Source organism: Zootoca vivipara, chromosome 13 (assembly GCF_963506605.1).
Source record: "Zootoca vivipara chromosome 13, rZooViv1.1, whole genome shotgun sequence".
In the NCBI taxonomy this organism is placed as follows: domain Eukaryota; kingdom Metazoa; phylum Chordata; class Lepidosauria; order Squamata; family Lacertidae; genus Zootoca; species Zootoca vivipara.
This window is the reverse complement of record NC_083288.1, coordinates 51,862,575-51,880,310: the sequence shown is the minus strand read 5'-3', so window position 1 is coordinate 51,880,310 and position 17,736 is coordinate 51,862,575. Positions and strand designations below refer to the sequence as shown.

The 17,736-nt window shown below is 47.7% G+C and overlaps 1 protein-coding gene across 1 annotated transcript; it reads left to right on the top strand.

Moving 5' to 3' along the window:
• Positions 1–7,322: 7,322 nt before the first annotated feature.
• Positions 7,323–15,570, top strand: LOC118094407 (diamine acetyltransferase 1-like). Its single transcript, XM_035134767.2, has 6 exons — positions 7,323–7,385; positions 8,180–8,234; positions 9,240–9,323; positions 9,461–9,562; positions 10,114–10,154; positions 15,394–15,570. Exons 1-6 carry the CDS (start codon positions 7,323–7,325, stop codon positions 15,568–15,570), a joined length of 522 nt encoding a protein of 173 aa, XP_034990658.2.
• Positions 15,571–17,736: the final 2,166 nt, after the last annotated feature.

Genomic DNA, 17,736 nt, shown 5'->3' with positions numbered 1-17,736 from the left:
TGGCTGCCCTAAAGACTCTTAATATTTCCTTAACCCCGCTTGCCTGAGAACAGGCAGGATGATAGCAATCGGGGGAAGTTCCTGAAGGAATTCATCTCCTATATCTCTAAACCTTGGTATTAACAAGAACAAAAACGAGGTCCAGCGACTTTTGATTGACAGAATTTGTGTGGAGAGGGTAACAACGTTTAGATTTCTAGGCATTGAGTTACAGGAGGATCTGTCCTGGAGTGTTAATACAAGGGGGCTTGTGAAGAAGGCGCAGCAGAGACTGTATTTTTTGATATAGGTAGGTAGCCGTGTTGGTCTGAGTCGAAGCAAAATAAAAAAATTCCTTCAGTAGCACCTTAAAGACCAACTAAGTTTATATTTTGGTATGAGCTTTCGTGTGCATGCACACTTCTTCAGATATTTTTTGAGAATTTTAAGGAAAAACCATCTTCCACAAAAGCTGCTGCTTGCCTTCTATCACTGTGCCATACAGAGCGTGCTCACGTACGGTTTATGTGTGTGGTACGGAAGCTGTACTTCTCAGGACAGAGCAGGGCTGTGTAGAATTATTAAAACAGCAGAGAGCATTATTGGCTGCTCACTCACCACCTTAGAACAAATCTATACCACCAGGTGCCATAGAAAAGCACTAGATATATCAAGAGATCCAACGCACCCTGGTCACCATTTCTTTCAGCTCCTGCCATCGGGACGGAGATATAGAACTATGCAGGCAAGAATGAGCCGTCTCAGGAACAGTTTCTGCTCTAGAGCGATTTTGGCCTTAAATCAGGGGTTCCCCAAACTGCGGCCCCCGGGCCGGATGCGGCCCAATTGGCCTCCCAATCCGGCCCGCGACGACCCCCGCCGCCCGCTGCCGCCGCCCGCTCTTACGGCGCGCGGCGCGGCGTCGATCTTCAAAATCGGCAAAAAATCGCCGAAAATCCTTTGTGCGCATGCGTATGGGCCTCTCCCGACCCAGAAGAGGTCATTTCCGATGCACTTCCGGGTCGGGGGAGGCCCATACGCATGCGCACAAGCGATTTTCGGCGATTTTTTTTCCGACCGTGTGTGCATGCGCACGAGCGCGCGCTCCCCCGCCCTCCGGCCCACTGTGCGCGCACTCCCCTACCCTCCGGCCCGAAGCCCAGTAAGTCTGGGGACCCCTGCCTTAAATGGAAAGCCTGGACTTTGAAGTCATCTTATTTTACTTGTTATTTGTATTATATTTACTGTTTTTAATTAGGTTTTGTAATTTTGGATTATGCGGAATGCTTTATCTGAGTGGATGTAGCAACCAAGTAATTTCGTTGTTTCCGCAAGGGGACAATGACAATAAAGATATCTTATCTTAATTGTCCTCATTCGCCCACATGCTCTGTGCTGAGGGATGTCTGACAGGCATCCTGGTGGTCTCATCAAATGCTAATGTTTAGTGTAAACTGTGTCTGGAACTGGGAGAAACTTGCTAAATCTTCAGGAATATCACACCTTGGCCTGCCTCAGCCACAACAACCCCACTTTCTATGTGATGTAATTTCTGACTGTTTGTAGAGGTGTTCTCTCGCCTCCTTGCAAGGAGGGGAGGGAACTCTGTTGCAACAGAAAAATAAGGTCTACCTTGCTTTCCCTGCCTCCTGCCTCCATCCATTCATCTCTGACCAATCGTGGACTCACTCGGCCCCATGGGGAGTTGGGCAGCAAAAGGCAACCACCCTTTTTTCCTAGCTCACTTCATGGAGAAAATAAGACTATTCTGTTGGATAATAATAATAATAATAATAATAATAATAATAATAATAATAATTTATTTATACCCCGCCCATCTGGTTGGGTTTCCCCAGCCACTCTGGGCAGCTTCCAACAGAAAAATGAAATACAATATAGAGTGGCAGACAAAAATGATGGATTATGCAGAATTAGCGAGACTGACTAGCGGGATCCGGAACCAGGGGGAAGCAAGGTTCCTAAAAGATTGGAGTAAATATGTGGACTACATGGAAAAGAACTGTAGAAGTTTAAAAACGCTTGCAGGGTTGAAATAAATCCTGCGAATTGACTTTAAAGGGAAGATATAAAGGAACTGCGGGATAAGCTCGGATTAGAAAACCTATTGAGGGGAGGGAGGGAAGTCAAGCTCGGCGGAGCATGGTAAATAGAGGATAGTGAGAAAGGTCAAAAGAGTAATGTATGTTATTGTGAAGTTTTGAATGTTTGTATGTTTTGGTTGGATGTTTATAAATGTGTGTTAATTGGAAAATCTAATAAATTGTTTTTGAAAAAGAAAAAGAAAAAAAAGAAAAATGAAATACAATAATCTATTAAACCAGGCATCCCCAAACTTCGGCCCTCCAGATGTTTTGGACTACAATTCCCATCATCCCTGACCACTGGTCCTGTTAGCTAGGGATTATGGGAGTTGTAGGCCAAAACATCTGGAGGGCCGCAGTTTGGGGATGCCTGTATTAAACATTAAAAGCTTCCCTAAACAGGGCTGCCTTAGATGTCTCCTAAAAGTCTGGTAGTTGTTTTTCTCTTTGACATCTGGTGGGAGGGCGCTCCCAGTCACCAGTCTGGCTGCCGCATTCTGGATTAGTTGTAGTTTCTGGGTCACCTTCATAGGTAGCCCCACGTAGAGCGCATTGCAGTAGTCCAACTTAGCGAGAGATAACCAGAGCATGCACCACTCTGGTGAGACAGTCTGCGGGCAGGGAGGGTCTCAGCCTGCGTACCAGATGGAGCTGATAAACAGCTGCCCTGGATACACAGAATTGACCTGCGCCTCCATGGACAGCGGTGAGTCCAGAATGACTCCCAGGCTGCGCACCTGGTCCTTCAGGGGCACAGTTACCCCATTCAGGACCAGGGAGTCCTCCACACCCGCCCGCCTCCTGTCCCCCACGAACAGTACTTCTGTCTTGTCGGGATTCAACCTCAATCTGTTAGCCGCCATCCATCCTCCAACCGCCTCCAAGCACTCACACAGGACCTTCACCGCCTTCACTGGTTCTGATTTGAAAGAGAGGTAGAGCTGGGTATCATCCGCATACTGGTGGACACCCAGCCCAAACTCCCTGATGATCTCTCCCAGCGGCTGCATGTAGATGTTAAAAAGCATGGGGGAGAGGACAGAACCCTGAGGCACCCCACAAGTGAGCGCCCAGGGGTCTGAACACTCATCCCCCACCACCACTTTCTGAACACGGCCCAGGAGGAAGGAGCGGAACCACTGCATGACAGTGCCCCCAGCTCCCAAGCCCTCTAGACGGTCCAGAAGGATGTTATGGTCGATGGTGTCAAAAGCCGCTGAGAGATCCAGCAGGACTAGGAAACTGCTCTCACCTTTGTCCCTAGCCCGCCGGAGATCATCGACCAGTGCGACCAAGGCAGTTTCAGTCCCATGATGAGGCCTGAATCCCGACTGGAAGGGAACTCTGTTTCAACAGAAAAACAGAGATCTCCCTTGCTTTCCCTGCCTCCTGCCTCCATCCATTCATCTCTGACCGATAGTGGACTCAGCCCCATGGGGAGTTGGGCAGCCAAAGCCAACCACCCCTATTTTTTCCTAGCTCACTTCATGGAGAATATAAGACTATTCTGCTGGATCAGAGCAATGGCCCACCTAGTCCAGCAACCTGTTCTCACAGTGGCCAACCAGGTGCCCCGATAACCGAGAGCAACAGGAGAGCAGCCATGGTTAGCTCTCTCCTCCTCCCTAAATTTGTCCAATCCTCTTTTTAAAAAAATCCATCCAAGTTGGTAGCCATGGCTGCCTCCTGTGGGAGGGAGTTCCACAGGTCAAAGGACTTTCTGCAGCCATTTTTTGGGGGGGGGGTGGGGGTGGGGAGGATGTCGAAACCTTTTCCCTTCTAGCTGCCTGACTCCTGACTGAACTCTGCAAGCCTCAAAAGCCCTTTGAAATTTTCGCCTGTGCCTTTTTAAGTGTGTGTGTGTGGGGAGAAGTATCTGCAAATTCCTCATTTCATTCTGAAGACTGGGGGGGAGGGGGGGAGGATTGGAAAATGAAGTCTCAGAGACATCAAAAACCTACAGCCAGGAGAAGCCGACTAGTGCCTGCTGGGGGAAAAAGAATCTGAATTATCTTTCCCCTTCAGATGTTCTGCCTCTTTAGCCAAATATTCTTATTTCACCGGCAAGGCTGGATATTCGTTTTCCAAATCACTGGAAAAAACGAATACCTGCTTCAGAGCAACACAGCTGGGGATGGTTAGCTGTGGACACACGCCATTGCTTGAAACACATTCAAAGCACACACACACACACAAGCGGAGAATCTATCGCTTATGGCTCTCTGGACTCTGAGCAAACTACATTTCCCGGGATCCTTGGGGGGCGCGCTTCAAATGTGATTTTAAGCAGCCATACTCAGCTGCTCTGATGTGCCGATTAAAAACATGGCAGACGCCAATAAAAATATGTCATGGAACGGAGAAAAGAAAGTCCTTCTTCAGGCACTGTTGAGTTCAACTGCGGAACTCCCTGCCCCTGGAAGCAGCGATGGCCAACCGACCTGGCCTATAAAAAGGTATAGTTGCCATGAACACGGTTTTAAACATGAGTCCGTAAGTGACTGTGGAGGCCAATTCTGGATCCACACGTCCTTCCACAGGGGGGACATGGATTTCCGGGTGGGAGTTGATCACGGTGTGGATTTGCCAAGCGTGCCTTCCTCTTAGCACGTTTCTCCCTTGCGTCCTGAGTTCGAGTGTCTTCAAAGCCCACAACACCTTTGGTAAAGGCTGTTCTCCAACTGGAGCGCTCGCAGGCCAGGGTTTCCCAGTTGTCAGTGTTTATACTACACTTTTAAAGATTTGCCTTGAGACAGTCTTCAAACCTCTTTTGTTGTCTGCCAGCATTACGCTTTCCATTTCTAAGTTCGGAATAGAGGAGTTGCTTTGGAAGACGATCATCAGGCATCCGCACAACATGACCAGTCCAACGAAGTTGATGTTGAAGAATCATTGCTTCAACACTGGTGATCTTTGCTTCTTCCGGTACCCTGGTATTAGTTCACCTGTCTTCCCAACTGGTGTGTTAAAAATTACAGAGACTCCGTTGATGGAATCTTTCGAGGAGTTGGAGATGGCATTGATAAGTGGCCATGTTTCACAAGCATACAGTAAGATTGGTAGTACAATATGTATGTGTGTATGTATGGCGCTTGCGTAAACGGTCGTTGTCCTGGCCTTAGTTCAAGGCTGTGGTGGGGACTTGGGATTTTGAGGGGGTCGTTTAATTCCCCTCCCCCCCATTCATGGTTTTAACATTGCGGTTCACTGAGATCTCCTTATCCTACATGTCAGGGTTCCATACCTGCCAAGTCTGCCGTTTTCCCCGGGAAATCCCCGTTTTTCCAGCTGTTCCTAGCTGAAAAAACGGATTTTTTTGTTTTTTCCCGGTTTATTCTGGTGCGGCGGCCATTTTGGAACTGGGCGGAGCATGCTCGGAAGCGACTTTTGATGCTGCTCTGCCCAGTTCCAAAATAGCGGCAGCGCTACTTCCGGCCTGCTATTTCCGCCCCGGTCCCTTATTTCTCTGACAGCAACTTGGCAGGTATGGGGTTCTAGATTCTGGTAGGTAGCCGAGTTGGTCTGATGCAGTCGAAATAGATAAAAAACTGGACAATATTTTATTTTTTTAATCTATATTAATAAAAATGTAAATGTCCATTTGTACATGTACAAAAATCTCCCAAAGTACTTGACCGATTGCCTTCAATTTTTCACACAACGTTGCATGCTGATATGGGAGTGTTTATATAAACTTAGATTATATAGATGTCACACCTGTGACAGGTAAAAACATGATTTTGTGTAAAAATAGCGCCCTCTGTTGGACGTCAAAGCAACAGACGCTATGCCGCGGGGAACGCGGTGGCGTCCTTCGACGCGACCGCGCAGAGGGTCCTGGGAGCAGGTGGCCGATGGCTCCTTCTGGGAAAGCGGGAGCGGGATCCTCTCCCTCTGCGGCTGGAGCCTCGGCTCTCCACGCCACCCTGGACATGTCCGCCTTTGGTAGAGACCTGAAGCTGGGCCGCCTGCCCCCTCGCCTGCCAGAATCAGCCGGGGGAACCGGGCAGAGCCTCCCCAACATGCCCAGACAGTATGCTAGGGGGAGAGAGAGGGGGTTCGGGGTGGACGGTGACGTCACGTGGGGGGAATATGACGTCACCCCCCGGGGAAACAGAGGGAGGGGTGTCATTGCATCGTGCATCTGTCCTGATAGGGCCCTGACACATGGCTGGGTACAGCTAGGTTTATATATATATATATTGACTACATGTCTTGGGACAGCCTTTTCTCTGGAATTTCCGGCGGGGCAGATTTTCTTCTTTGCTCAGTTCATCCATAGCAGGGGTCCCCAAACTTACCGCGCTTCGGGCCAGTGCCCGCAGCGCCATAGCTGCCAAGTCTCCCGTATTCCCCGGGAAATCCCCATTTTTCCAGCTGTTCCTAGCTGAAAAAACGGATTTTTTTGTTTTTCCTCGGTTTATTCTGGTGCGGCGGCCATTTTGGATGCTCAGAAGCGACTTTTGATGCTGCTCTGCCCAGTTCCAAAATGGCTGCAGTGCGACTTCTGGCGCGGCGGCCATTTTGGAACTGGGCAAAGCAGCATCAAAAGTCACTTCTGAGCATGCTCCTCCCAGTTCCAAAACGGCGGCAGCGCTACTTCCGGCCTGCTACTTCCGGCCCCGTCCCTTATTTCTCCAACAGCAACTTGGCAGGTTTGCGCAGCGCTGACTGGCGGTGGGCCGGAGCACGGGGGAGCGCGCGCCCATATGGCGTACTTCTGGGTCACAGAAACACCGGAAGTAGCTTGTGCACATGCGCACGGGCCTCCTCCGAACCGGAAGTGAACCAGAAATGACGCTTGCGCATGCATACAAGCTATTTCTGGTGCTCCTGCAACCCAGAAGTGGGCAGCCGGGCCGGTAAGAGCGGGCGGTGGCAGCGGGCTGGATAAATGAGGCCTTTGGGCCGTATCCGGTCCCTGGGCTGTAGTCTGGGGACCCCTGATCCAGAGTGAGGCTCACCCAGCCCTGCCTTCTCGAAAACTCTGGCCGACAGCTGGACCCTGGAGTGAGTTCATGTTCCCATCTCCTCCTCGCTGAGATCTAGGAGGCCTGACTGACGGATTGACCTTGGGACCTTCCCCCTGCAAAGCGCCCAGAAGCCCCCACCCCCTGTGTCGAGTCGTCACTCAGGAATCAAGCAGATTCCCACCCACCCACCCTCCCAGCTTTCAAACGCAGCCCAGATGCACACAGCAATCCTTTCTACAGAGTAAGGAGCCCGGGAGAATCTGGAGCCATGAGTTTCGCCATCCGCCCCTGCGCCCCCAAGGACCTGAAGGACATCATGCGGCTCGTGAAGGTGAGGCACACCATGAGAAGCGCAGAACGGTCAGGGCTGGAAGGGTCCTCTGAGGGTCATCTGGCCCAACCCCGTGCAATGACTCAATCAATTGCAGCTAAAGAATCCCAGACTAGCCAACTTCTGCTCTGCCATCTTCCTAGGGATGGAATACATGACACTCAATGATTCTGTGACCGATCTTTCTTTCCCCTTTGCTTGGCTCCTGATGTTTAATCTTCATTCATATCTTCTTCCCTAGAGGGGAAGGAGATACCATTTTGTGGTTGTCCTCGGGTGCCAAAATTTCTGTTCCGGATGCTGAACTAGATGGGCTAAATAATGAGTCTTTGTAAATTGTGTTTCTAAAGGAACTTTTGTTATTGCCAAATGGCAATGTGTTTGCATTATGAAGTTTGTTATGAATAAAAAAAATCTTTTTAAGTTAGAGCTTAATAATTATTTCACTATTAATATATTTCTTAATTGTATTTCACTATTAATATACTTCTTAACTGTATTTCAGTTCATCAATTTGATAAAATAATACATATTCTGTTATGTGCAAATATTCAACCCAAAAAAACAGTGACAATTTGTTGTTGACAAAGGACAGCTGGACATATAAAGGGCCCCGTTACCTTCAGTAGCTTAGGGCCTCATCAAACCTAAATCCGGCCCTGGGCCTGATCCTGACTATTCTTGTGTGCACGATTCATCACAGGGGTCCCTGGGTGAAAGGGAAACAAATGAGTCTCGAGGCGGCTGCAAACCAGCACCTTTGCTCCCAATTCTCTCTCTCTCCCTCTGTGCAGGAGATTGTGGGCTTTTACGACGCCACTTTGGGCTCGCTCAGGACCAACGTCGAAGGTAAAGAAGGGGCTCCGGTGGGCATATATATTAGTGGCTCCCTACAGGGGTGGTTTGGGATGCGGGTGGCGCTGTGTTCTAAACCACCGAGCCTCTTGGGCTTGCCGATCAGAAGGTCGGCGGTTCGAATCCCCGCGACGGGGCGAGCTCCCATGGCTCCGTCCCAGCTTCTGCCAACCTAGCAGTTCGAAAGCACGCCAGTGCAAGTAGACGAATAGGAAGGTAAACGGCATTTCTGTGCGCTCTGGTTTCCGTCACGGTGTCCCGTTGCACGAGAAGCGGTTTAGTCCTGCTGGCCACATGACGCGGAAAGCTGTCTGTGGACAAACGCTGGCTCCCTTGGCCTGAAAGCGAGATGAGCGCCGCAACCCCAGAGTCGCCTTTCACTGGACTTAACCGTCCAGGGCTACCATGTTGTTGTCGTCTAGTCGTTTAATCGTGTCCGACTCTTCGTGACCCCATGGACCAGAGCACGCCAGGCCCTCCTGTCTTCCACTGCCTCCCGCAGTTTGGTCAGACTCATGTTCGTAGCTTCAAGAACACTGTCCAACCATCTCGTCCTCTGTCGTCCCCTTGTCCTAGTGCCCTCCATCTTTCCCAACATCAGGGTCTTTTCCAGGGAGTCTTCTCTTCTCATGAGGTGGCCAAAGTATTGGAGCTTCAGCTTCAGGATCTGTCCTTCCAGTGAGCACTCAGGGCTGATTTCCTTCAGAATGGAGAGGTTTGATCTTCAGTCCAGGGGTCCTTTACCTTTTACCTTTTACAGGTGTGGTGGTGCCCCCCGGGGGGGTCGTGGGATTACCTACAGGGGGCGCTAAGAGGCAGTTTTATTTTTGGTTACAGGTAGGTAGCCGTGTTGGTCTGGATCGAAGTAAAATAAAAAAATTCCTTCAGTAGCACCTTAAAGACCAACTAAGTTTTTATTTTGGTATGAGCTTTCGTGTGCATGCACACTTTATTTTTGAAAGGCTTTACTGCAACCTCCCTTTCCCGCTTCCTCCCCAGAGCTGAAGAAGGCTGGTTTTGGGGAACAGGCCCGGTACAAGTGCTTTGTGGCTGAAGTCCCCTTCGAGGAGAAAAGCAAGGAAGGTAATGAGGGGAATAGGCTCCCATCTTCCGAGGGACATGATCCAGCTCCCAGGGAGAAGCTGCTGCTGCAAATGAGGCTGGAAATGCCAGCAAGGCTGAGCTCCTGGGTAACGTTTCCCCCCCCCCTCCATGCTCAGGCCACACCCTTATTGGGTACACCCTCTTCTCGTACACCTATAACACCTGGAGAGGGAAGAACATCTATTTGGACAATCTGTACGTCATGCCGGAATTTAGAGGTACGGATGTGGGGGGGTCCCCTGCCTGGGCTAGCTGGTGGTCGAATCCTGTTCTCACGGTGGCCAACCTCTTTGGGAAATTCAATGCACACTGACGCTGCACCCTTTTATTCCGGATGAAGAAGCCCTGTTTGTGCTTCATGGTGGGCCAGGGTTTAAGAGGCTGCAAAATTGCCCGAGCCGAGCAGGTTTGGCCAGAGCTCAGGTGAGAGATCAGCTTGGGACCCCTGCCAGAACCACCAAAATGTTGCCACCTTGGGTTCTATCTTCGGAGAAAAGCGGTGGATATAACTGGAAGGGAACTCCAGAGGTCATCCAGCCCAACCCTCTTTGCCATGTCGGAATTATAGCCTAAGTATCCCTGGTGGATGGCTCTCCGTTCAGAAACCTCCAGCAAGGGAGAAATCTGCCACCTTCCAAGGTCGCAGAGTTTTGGAATTGTAGAGTTGGGACCCCCAAAGGTCATCCAGCCCAACCCTCTTTTGCTGTGTAGGAATCACAGCCAGAGCATCATCTCCTCACATGCTTCCTCTGGTTGCCCTTCCTCACAGGGAGGCAGATCGGGAAGGCGCTGTTGGAGCAGGTGGCTGAGGTGAGTTCTTGTACCCCTGAGACCCCGGGGTGCTTCTTTGGCCCTGTTCAGACAAACGGCTGTCCTGCCTGTAGCAAACCCTGGTCAAACCCTGGTCACAAGAGCTCCTCTGCTCGCGTGTCCCCCTGAGACGTGACGGGATGCGGATGGGGGGCCTAAAACACCCCCTCTCTTTCTTTTGGGGAACGGAAGCCCCCTGGTTTTGCCCCATGTGGGTTCCCTTGTTCACACATTACCTGGGAAGAAGCTAGGGCATCAAAGGGTGTATGATTACTCTTATTTCCTTAATACCTCACATTGTCTTTCGCCATGGAGCTCAAGGTAGCGTATGCGGTTGTCCTCCCCCCCGAAGTAATCCGCACAATACCCCTTTGAGGTAGGCCGGGCAATGACCCAAAGCCATCCAGTGAGCTTCGTGGGTGAGTGAGGATTCAAACCCTGATCTCTCCGACACACTGGCTCTCAAACGAGTTTCTGCACCCTGAATAAGCCCTCAGCCGTGGAGGATTATGGGACCCGTTTCCTTATAATGCCATTTGGAGAAGGCCAGATATCCCTTTCGCCCAATACACGAGCTGGCAATTCCTGGCCTCAGGACCTGGTGACGCTGGAGGAAATCCGAGGGCTGAATTCAGCTTTTGCCAACTGAAACTGAGTTAGCCATGCCTTGCGATGTCATTGAGAGCCTTCCCTGGCGCATCGGACGAGGACCTGGGTTCAAATCCCCACTCAGCGGCCATGAAGCTCCCTGGCTGTGACCTTGGGCCGCCAGTCGCTTTCTCTCAGCCTACCCTACCTCACAGGGTTATTGTGAGGATTAAATGTATATCACCTTGAGTTCCTTAGAGAAAAATGGTGGGGTGTAAATGAGTTAATTCACCCAGCAATGACTGACATCAGGAGTGAATCTACACACACACACATATTTAAATAATAAATTCTTTATTGTTTTCATATTTTATAATACAGCATACACACTTTACACAATATTTACACCTTTCACAAAATATATGTACACAAAAAAGATAAAAAAAGAAAAATATGAGCAATAAGAAAAAGAAAATAAAGAATACAATAATAAAAAACAAAACTTCCAATTATTCTCTCTGTAGTTTATATATTTCCTTTATTTTATCGCACAGTAGTAACTATCCACTAGCTATTTCATTCCTTCTTTTTCTTTCACGTTCTTTATTTCTTTAAATTTATACCAGGTTCAGCCTAGATCTGCCATAAGGATTTCAGATATGCCGTTACTCATTTAGTCCTCTTTGAACACCCTCCATTCCTTATGTGTTTTTTTGTTTCATTTGTCCTCTTATTCTTCCCATTGTTTTTGCCAACTGTAGGTACGCCAAAATTAAGGTTTGCCAATCCGTTCTTACACATCTTGGCAAGTTTCTCAGGCGTTTGATACCACTAATACATCATATTTAATATATTTTCTCTTAAATTATAACTTCTTTAAGTTCCCACTCTTAACAATAAATCATATAAGCGTGAAATATATTTTCCTTTACTCTGTATCAGTTCTATTTCAAACCTCAATTTTTCTTTTGCAATTTTTTTTATCTTGGTTAAACCTTTGATTAATTTGAAAATATTGCAGCCAATCCGAAAGACGTTCTTTTATCTTTTCGTCTTTTCTCAATAATAGCTCATTTTGTCTCTTTTCTAATAATTCCTGGTATGTGGTATTCTTTCCTTCCATGTTAAGTTTTTTCCACTGTTACAACCTATTTTGGTGATGCTCACAAAGGGATCTTAAGCGCCAAAATTCCCTTATACTTAGACCAAATCAAGTACAGTGATTTGCGTACCAGATGGTTCAAGAAACATTATCATATAGTAAGTATGAATGCCAACCATATCGGTTATCCACCCCTTCTAAGTCTAATGTCTCTGGGTCTTTTAAGGTTATCCATTCTTTTAACCAGACTAGGCCTGCTGCCGCGTGATACAACTCCAAATCTGGAAGGGCAAAGCCCCCCCCCCGCTCTTTCCTGTCTGTCAGCAGTTGGTACTTTATCCTTGGTCTCTTGCCATTCCAGATAAACTTTGTTATCTCTTTTTTTCCATTCATTGAAACATTTCATACCCCGCAGAACCGGTATGGTTTGGAACAGAAACATCATCTTAGGAAGTATGTTCCTTTTGACAACTGATACTCTGCCCCATAATGAGAGTTGTAATTTATTCCACAGTTCCATAGCCTTCTTGATTTCCTACCATACCCTTTTGTAGTTATCTTAATACAAATTTATACTTTTTGGTCTTATCCAGATACCTACGTACTTTACCTTCTTCTTAATTTCCAGGCCTGTCAGTTGCTGTAACTCTTCCCTCTCCTTTGCATCCATATTCTTGGTTAATAACATCATTTTTCGATAATAAACTTTCAAACCTGCCACCTTCCCATTATCAAACACCTTTTCCGCATCGAGCAGCAGTAGTGCCGCTTTCTTGTCTGTTTTAAATTCTAGGAATTCCTGTATATCCACTATGTTCCCAGTATTACTTGATATCTGCCTCCCAGGTAAGAACCCTACTTGATTTGGGTGAATTACCTCCTTTAGTACCTCTTTCAATCTTTGAGCTATTACCTCAGCAAAAAGTTTGTAATCGCTATTTAGTAGGGATATCGGTCTATGCTTTGATATTAATTCTGGATCTGCGTCCACTTTTGGTAGAAGGGTGACATATGCTTCTTTCCATGAGTCTGGGATAACCCCTTTTTCTAGTATCTGGTTCATTATATCTTTTAGTGGATTAAGTATATTTTCTAATTTTTTGTAATATTCTGTTGGGAGTCCGGACCTGGAGATTTTCCTGGCTTACTTTTTCTCATTACATTTTTAATCTCCTGGATCGTTATTGGTGTTTCTATTTCTTTTACCTTTTCTTCTATATTAATTTCCAGATGGTGCTTTTCTAAATATTGCCTTATTTCATCTTTATTTTCCTCCTTTTTCTTATATAATTCCTCATAATATTTAACGAATTTTTTCATTATCACCTGGAGCTTGTCTATTACTTTCCCATCTCTTCTTCTTCTTCTTCTTCTTCTTCTTCTTCTTCTTCTTCTTCTTCTTCTTCTTCTTCTTCTTCTTCTTCTTCTTCTTCTGTCGTTTAGTCGTGTCCGACTCTTCGTGACCCCATGGACCAGAGCACGCCAGACACTCCTGTCTTCCACTGCCTCCCGCAGTTTGGTCAGACTCATGTTGGTAGCTTCGAGAACACTGTCCAACCATCTCGTCCTCTGTCGTCCCCTTGTCCTAGTGCCCTCCATCTTTCCCAACATCAGGGTCTTTTCCAGGGAGTCTTCTCTTCTCATGAGGTGGCCAAAGTATTGGAGCCTCAGCTTCACGATCTGTCCTTCCTGTGAGCACTCAGGGCTGATTTCCTTCAGAATGGATAGGTTTGATCTTCTTGCAGTCCATGGGACTCTCAAGAGTCTCCTCCAGCATCATAATTCAAAAGCATCAATTCTTCGGCGATCAGCCTTCTTTATGGTCCAGCTCTCACTTCCATACATCACTACTGGGAAAACCATAGCTTCAACTATACGGACTCTTGAGAGTCCCATGGACTGCAAGAAGATCAAACCTATCCATTCTTAAGGAAATCAGCCCTGAGTGCTCCCTGGAAGGACAGGTCGTGAAGCTGAGGCTCCAATACTTTGGCCACCTCATGAGAAGAGAAGAATCCTTGGAAAAGACCCTGATGTTGGGAAAGATTGAGGGCACTAGGAGAAGGGGACGACAGAGGACGAGAAGGTTGGACAGTGTTCTCGAAGCTACGAACATGAGTTTGACCAAACTGTGGGAGGCAGTGCAAGACAGGAGTGCCTGGCGTGCTATGGTCCATGGGGTCACGAAGAGTCGGACACGACTAAACGACTAAACAACAACAACAACTATACGGACCTTTGTCGGCAAGGTGATGTCTCTGCTTTTTAAGATGCTGTCTAGGTTTGTCATTGCTTTTCTCCCAAGAAGCAGGCGTCTTTTAATTTCGTGACTGCTGTCACCATCTGCAGTGATCAAGGAGCCCAAGAAAGTGAAATCTCTCACTGCCTCCATTTCTTCCCCTTCTATTTGCCAGGAGGTGATGGGACCAGTGGCCATTATTTTGGTTTTTTTGATGTTGAGCTTCAGACCATATTTCGCGCTCTCCTCTTTCACCCTCATTAAAAGGTTCTTTAATTCCTCCTCACTTTCTGCCATCAAGGTTGTGTCATCTGCATACCTGAGGTTGTTGATATTTCTTCCGGCAATCTTAATTCCGGTTTGGGATTCATCTAGTCCAGCCTTTTGCATGATGAATTCTGCATATAAGTTAAATAAGCAGGGAGACAATATACAACCTTATATAATTCCTCATAATATTTAACAAATTTTTTCATTATCACCTTTGGCTTGTCTATTACTTTCCCATCTTCTCTCATTCTATTTATCATTTTTTTTCACTTTTTTTTTAATTGCCAAGCTAAGTATTTACTAGGTTTATTTGCAAATTCAAAATTATTCTGCCTCTATATTTTAATCCTCCACTCCATTTCTTGTTCTATTTTATTTTTATATTCCGCTTTTAACATATTAATCTCTTTTCTTAACTTCTCATCTTGAGGATTTTAAAATTCTTTTTCATTTTTTCCTCATTCTTCTATAATTTTCTTTTTTCCTTCTCTTTGTCTTTCTTTAATATGGCATTTTGTTTGATAAAATAGCCCCTTATAACCGCCTTGCTTGTATCCCACCTTATTCTATTATCTGTTTCTTTATTGTTATTCAATTAGAAAAACTCTTTTGTTTTATTTGCACCTTCTATTACTTTTTCATCATATAGTCATGAGTCATTTAATTTCCACCTTCTAAATATACGGTATATATTTTTAAAGAACGCTGTGAAAATGCTTTTTTTTAAAAAAAAGTTTGAAAAATATATGTGGAATTTGCCATTAGTTCGCCAGCGCCATCTAGTGTCGCATTTGTATAATGGCTATAGACTCACAGGGCTGTGGAGTTGGAAGGGACCCCCAAGGCTCATCTAGTCCAAGCCTCTGCAATGCTTGATATCCCTGGCAGCCGTGGACAGTTTGTTGATGTTCCTTGGTTGGTGGCAACTCTGAATTTTGCAGAATGGCAGAGTTGGGAGGGACCCCCAAAGGGCATCCAGCCCAGCCCTCTGCAATTTCTGTGAGTGACTCTTTCCCCCCCTCTCCTCCCCCGCACCCCAGGCTGCTTGGCGCCAAGGGCTCAGCCAACTCCAAATGCACATTTCCTCACAGAAGGCGGATAACCTGAGCTTCATCAAGAAGCGGGGAGGTGAAAACCTGACCGAGAAGGATGGCTTGCACCTCCTGTGTTTCCCCAACGAGGCGCTGAAGAGGCTGGCAGCTGAGAGCAGATTCTAGTGGCCGGGGTTCGAATCCCACCCTTCACTCCTGGGGGGGCATGTTTTGTGGTTGTAGGGGGGTGCATAGCCCCCCCCACGGAAAATCTAGGGAACTGCAGTTTGTCGCTTACGGTTCTCCGGACTTTGAGCAAACTACATTTCCCAGGATCCTTGGGTTGCGTGCTTCAAATGTGTTTTTAATCAGTCGTACCCAGCTGCTCTGATGTTAAGGCTTAAGAACATGGCAGACGTCAATAAAAATATGTCATGGCACGGAGAAAAGAAAGTCCTTCTTCAGGCAGTGTTGGGTTAAAGTTTAACCGTTAAACTATGGAACTCCCTTCCACTGGAAGCAGCGATGGCCACCGACCTTGGTGGCTTTAACAGAGAATTAACAAAGAGAGGGCTATCGGCGGCTGCCAGATGGGCCAATGGCCGGATCCTGCAGGCTCTTCTCAGGTCAGGAAGGAAGTTGGGTATTCATGGAGGAGAGGGCTTGTGGTGGCCGCCAGTGTCGGAAGCCACAACGCTTCTGAATATCAGTTGCTGGAAACCACAGGAGTGGAGAATGGCTCTCGAGTTCGAATCCTGCTTGCAGGTTTCCCCCATAACAGGCACCTGCTTGGCCACTTGTGAGTAGCTGAACTAGATGGGCCACCAGTTCCCCCCAAATCTCTAAGAATTGTGTTACTTGCCGCCGGAGAGGAAGAGAGAGACGTTGGGGGCGGGAGGGGGTGGGTGGGAGAAGGCCGTCAGATGAAAAGTTAATAGACTGGGCGCGACTCCCGAATTCAAATTCTACTCTGGGATTGCTCCGATCTCGTGCCAAGTATATTTGCTTAACTGGTTCAGAGCCGTGTACATCGCGCAGGCTAAATTCACAGGTGTGTGTTTGCTTCCAATGCATAATTTGCTGCACCAAGTTTCCAAGCTTGGTCTCAGCAGAGAGGACCTTTAATCATCGAATGTAGGGTTCAAATGGCCTCCCCAAGGGTATATAAAATAAATAATATAAATATAAATTTTCAGTCTTTCCCCCTTGCAACACACACACACACCCCAAAGGCTTCTTCAGCCAGAGCTGCCTGCAAATTATAGCATACTAGAGACAGACTGGGAGATCTTCCCTTTTTCTGCTCTCTTCTCCCAATTAACCTCCATCTCCAGGACCGGTCCTGTGACACCACCCTGGAGGCGTGCGCTCCAAGTGTCCTGTTTCTACCGGGACATCCCAGAATAACAGAAGCCGCCTCGACTTCTGATTCCATCCCGGGGTGTCCCAGGATTTCAGCCAAGGGGAGGGGTGGTGGTGGCGCAAAATAAGTGTTGCAACTCTGGCCAGAATTTCATCCCTGTGTAGGCTGTTTGAGTCTGGGGTTGGGGGCAAAGGCAAAAGGAGAGCTGAGCATGTGCAGAGTGCTTTTCTCCTCCTCAGAGGTCAGGTGGCCAGCCATCCTTAGCTGTGGTTCCTGCATTGTGGGGGGTTGGGCTAGATGACCCTTGTGGGGCGGGGGGGGGGGGTCCCTTCCACTGAGTAACCAGGATCGTCCGGTGGAAAGGAAATGATTAAGTGCTCAGTTAATTAACTCTTCCTCAGGTCCTCCCTTGAAGGGAAAAGCTGCTCTCAGCAGCTTCCAATGCAGTTTAGTCTTTAACTAGATGGTGATGATGGCAACCCTGAACCCCCACACACTAATCTTTAACCTGGATCCGTCCCTTTGGCATCTAAACTCCACGCTGAGATTTCTCCTTGCGATGCCCACCCAAAGTGACCCCCTGCAAGGGAGGCCGAGCCCAGGTGTTCTTCAAGCCGGGAGGCGGGCAGGGAGGTCATGGGCAGCCCCCCCCCCCCAGTCTCTTAAATTCATATCGAGTCTCAGGACAGAGTTTGATTATTCATTTCTTTATTTGTTGCATTTATATCCCACCGTTTCCTCCAAGGAGCTCAAGGTCCTCCCTCCCCTCCTCATTTAATCCCCACAACAACCCTGTGAGGTAGGCTAGGCTGAGAAAGGCAGTGGCTGGCCAAACGTCACCCAGTGAGAGTCCCAGTGGGGGTGTGGCTTGAGGAAAGGGTGTGGCCTTATACAGTCCCTGTGGGGTGTGGCTTAAGGAGGGTGTGGCCTTGTAGAGTCCCTGTGGGTGTGGCTTGAGGAAAGGGTGTGGCCTTGTGGAGTCCCTGTGG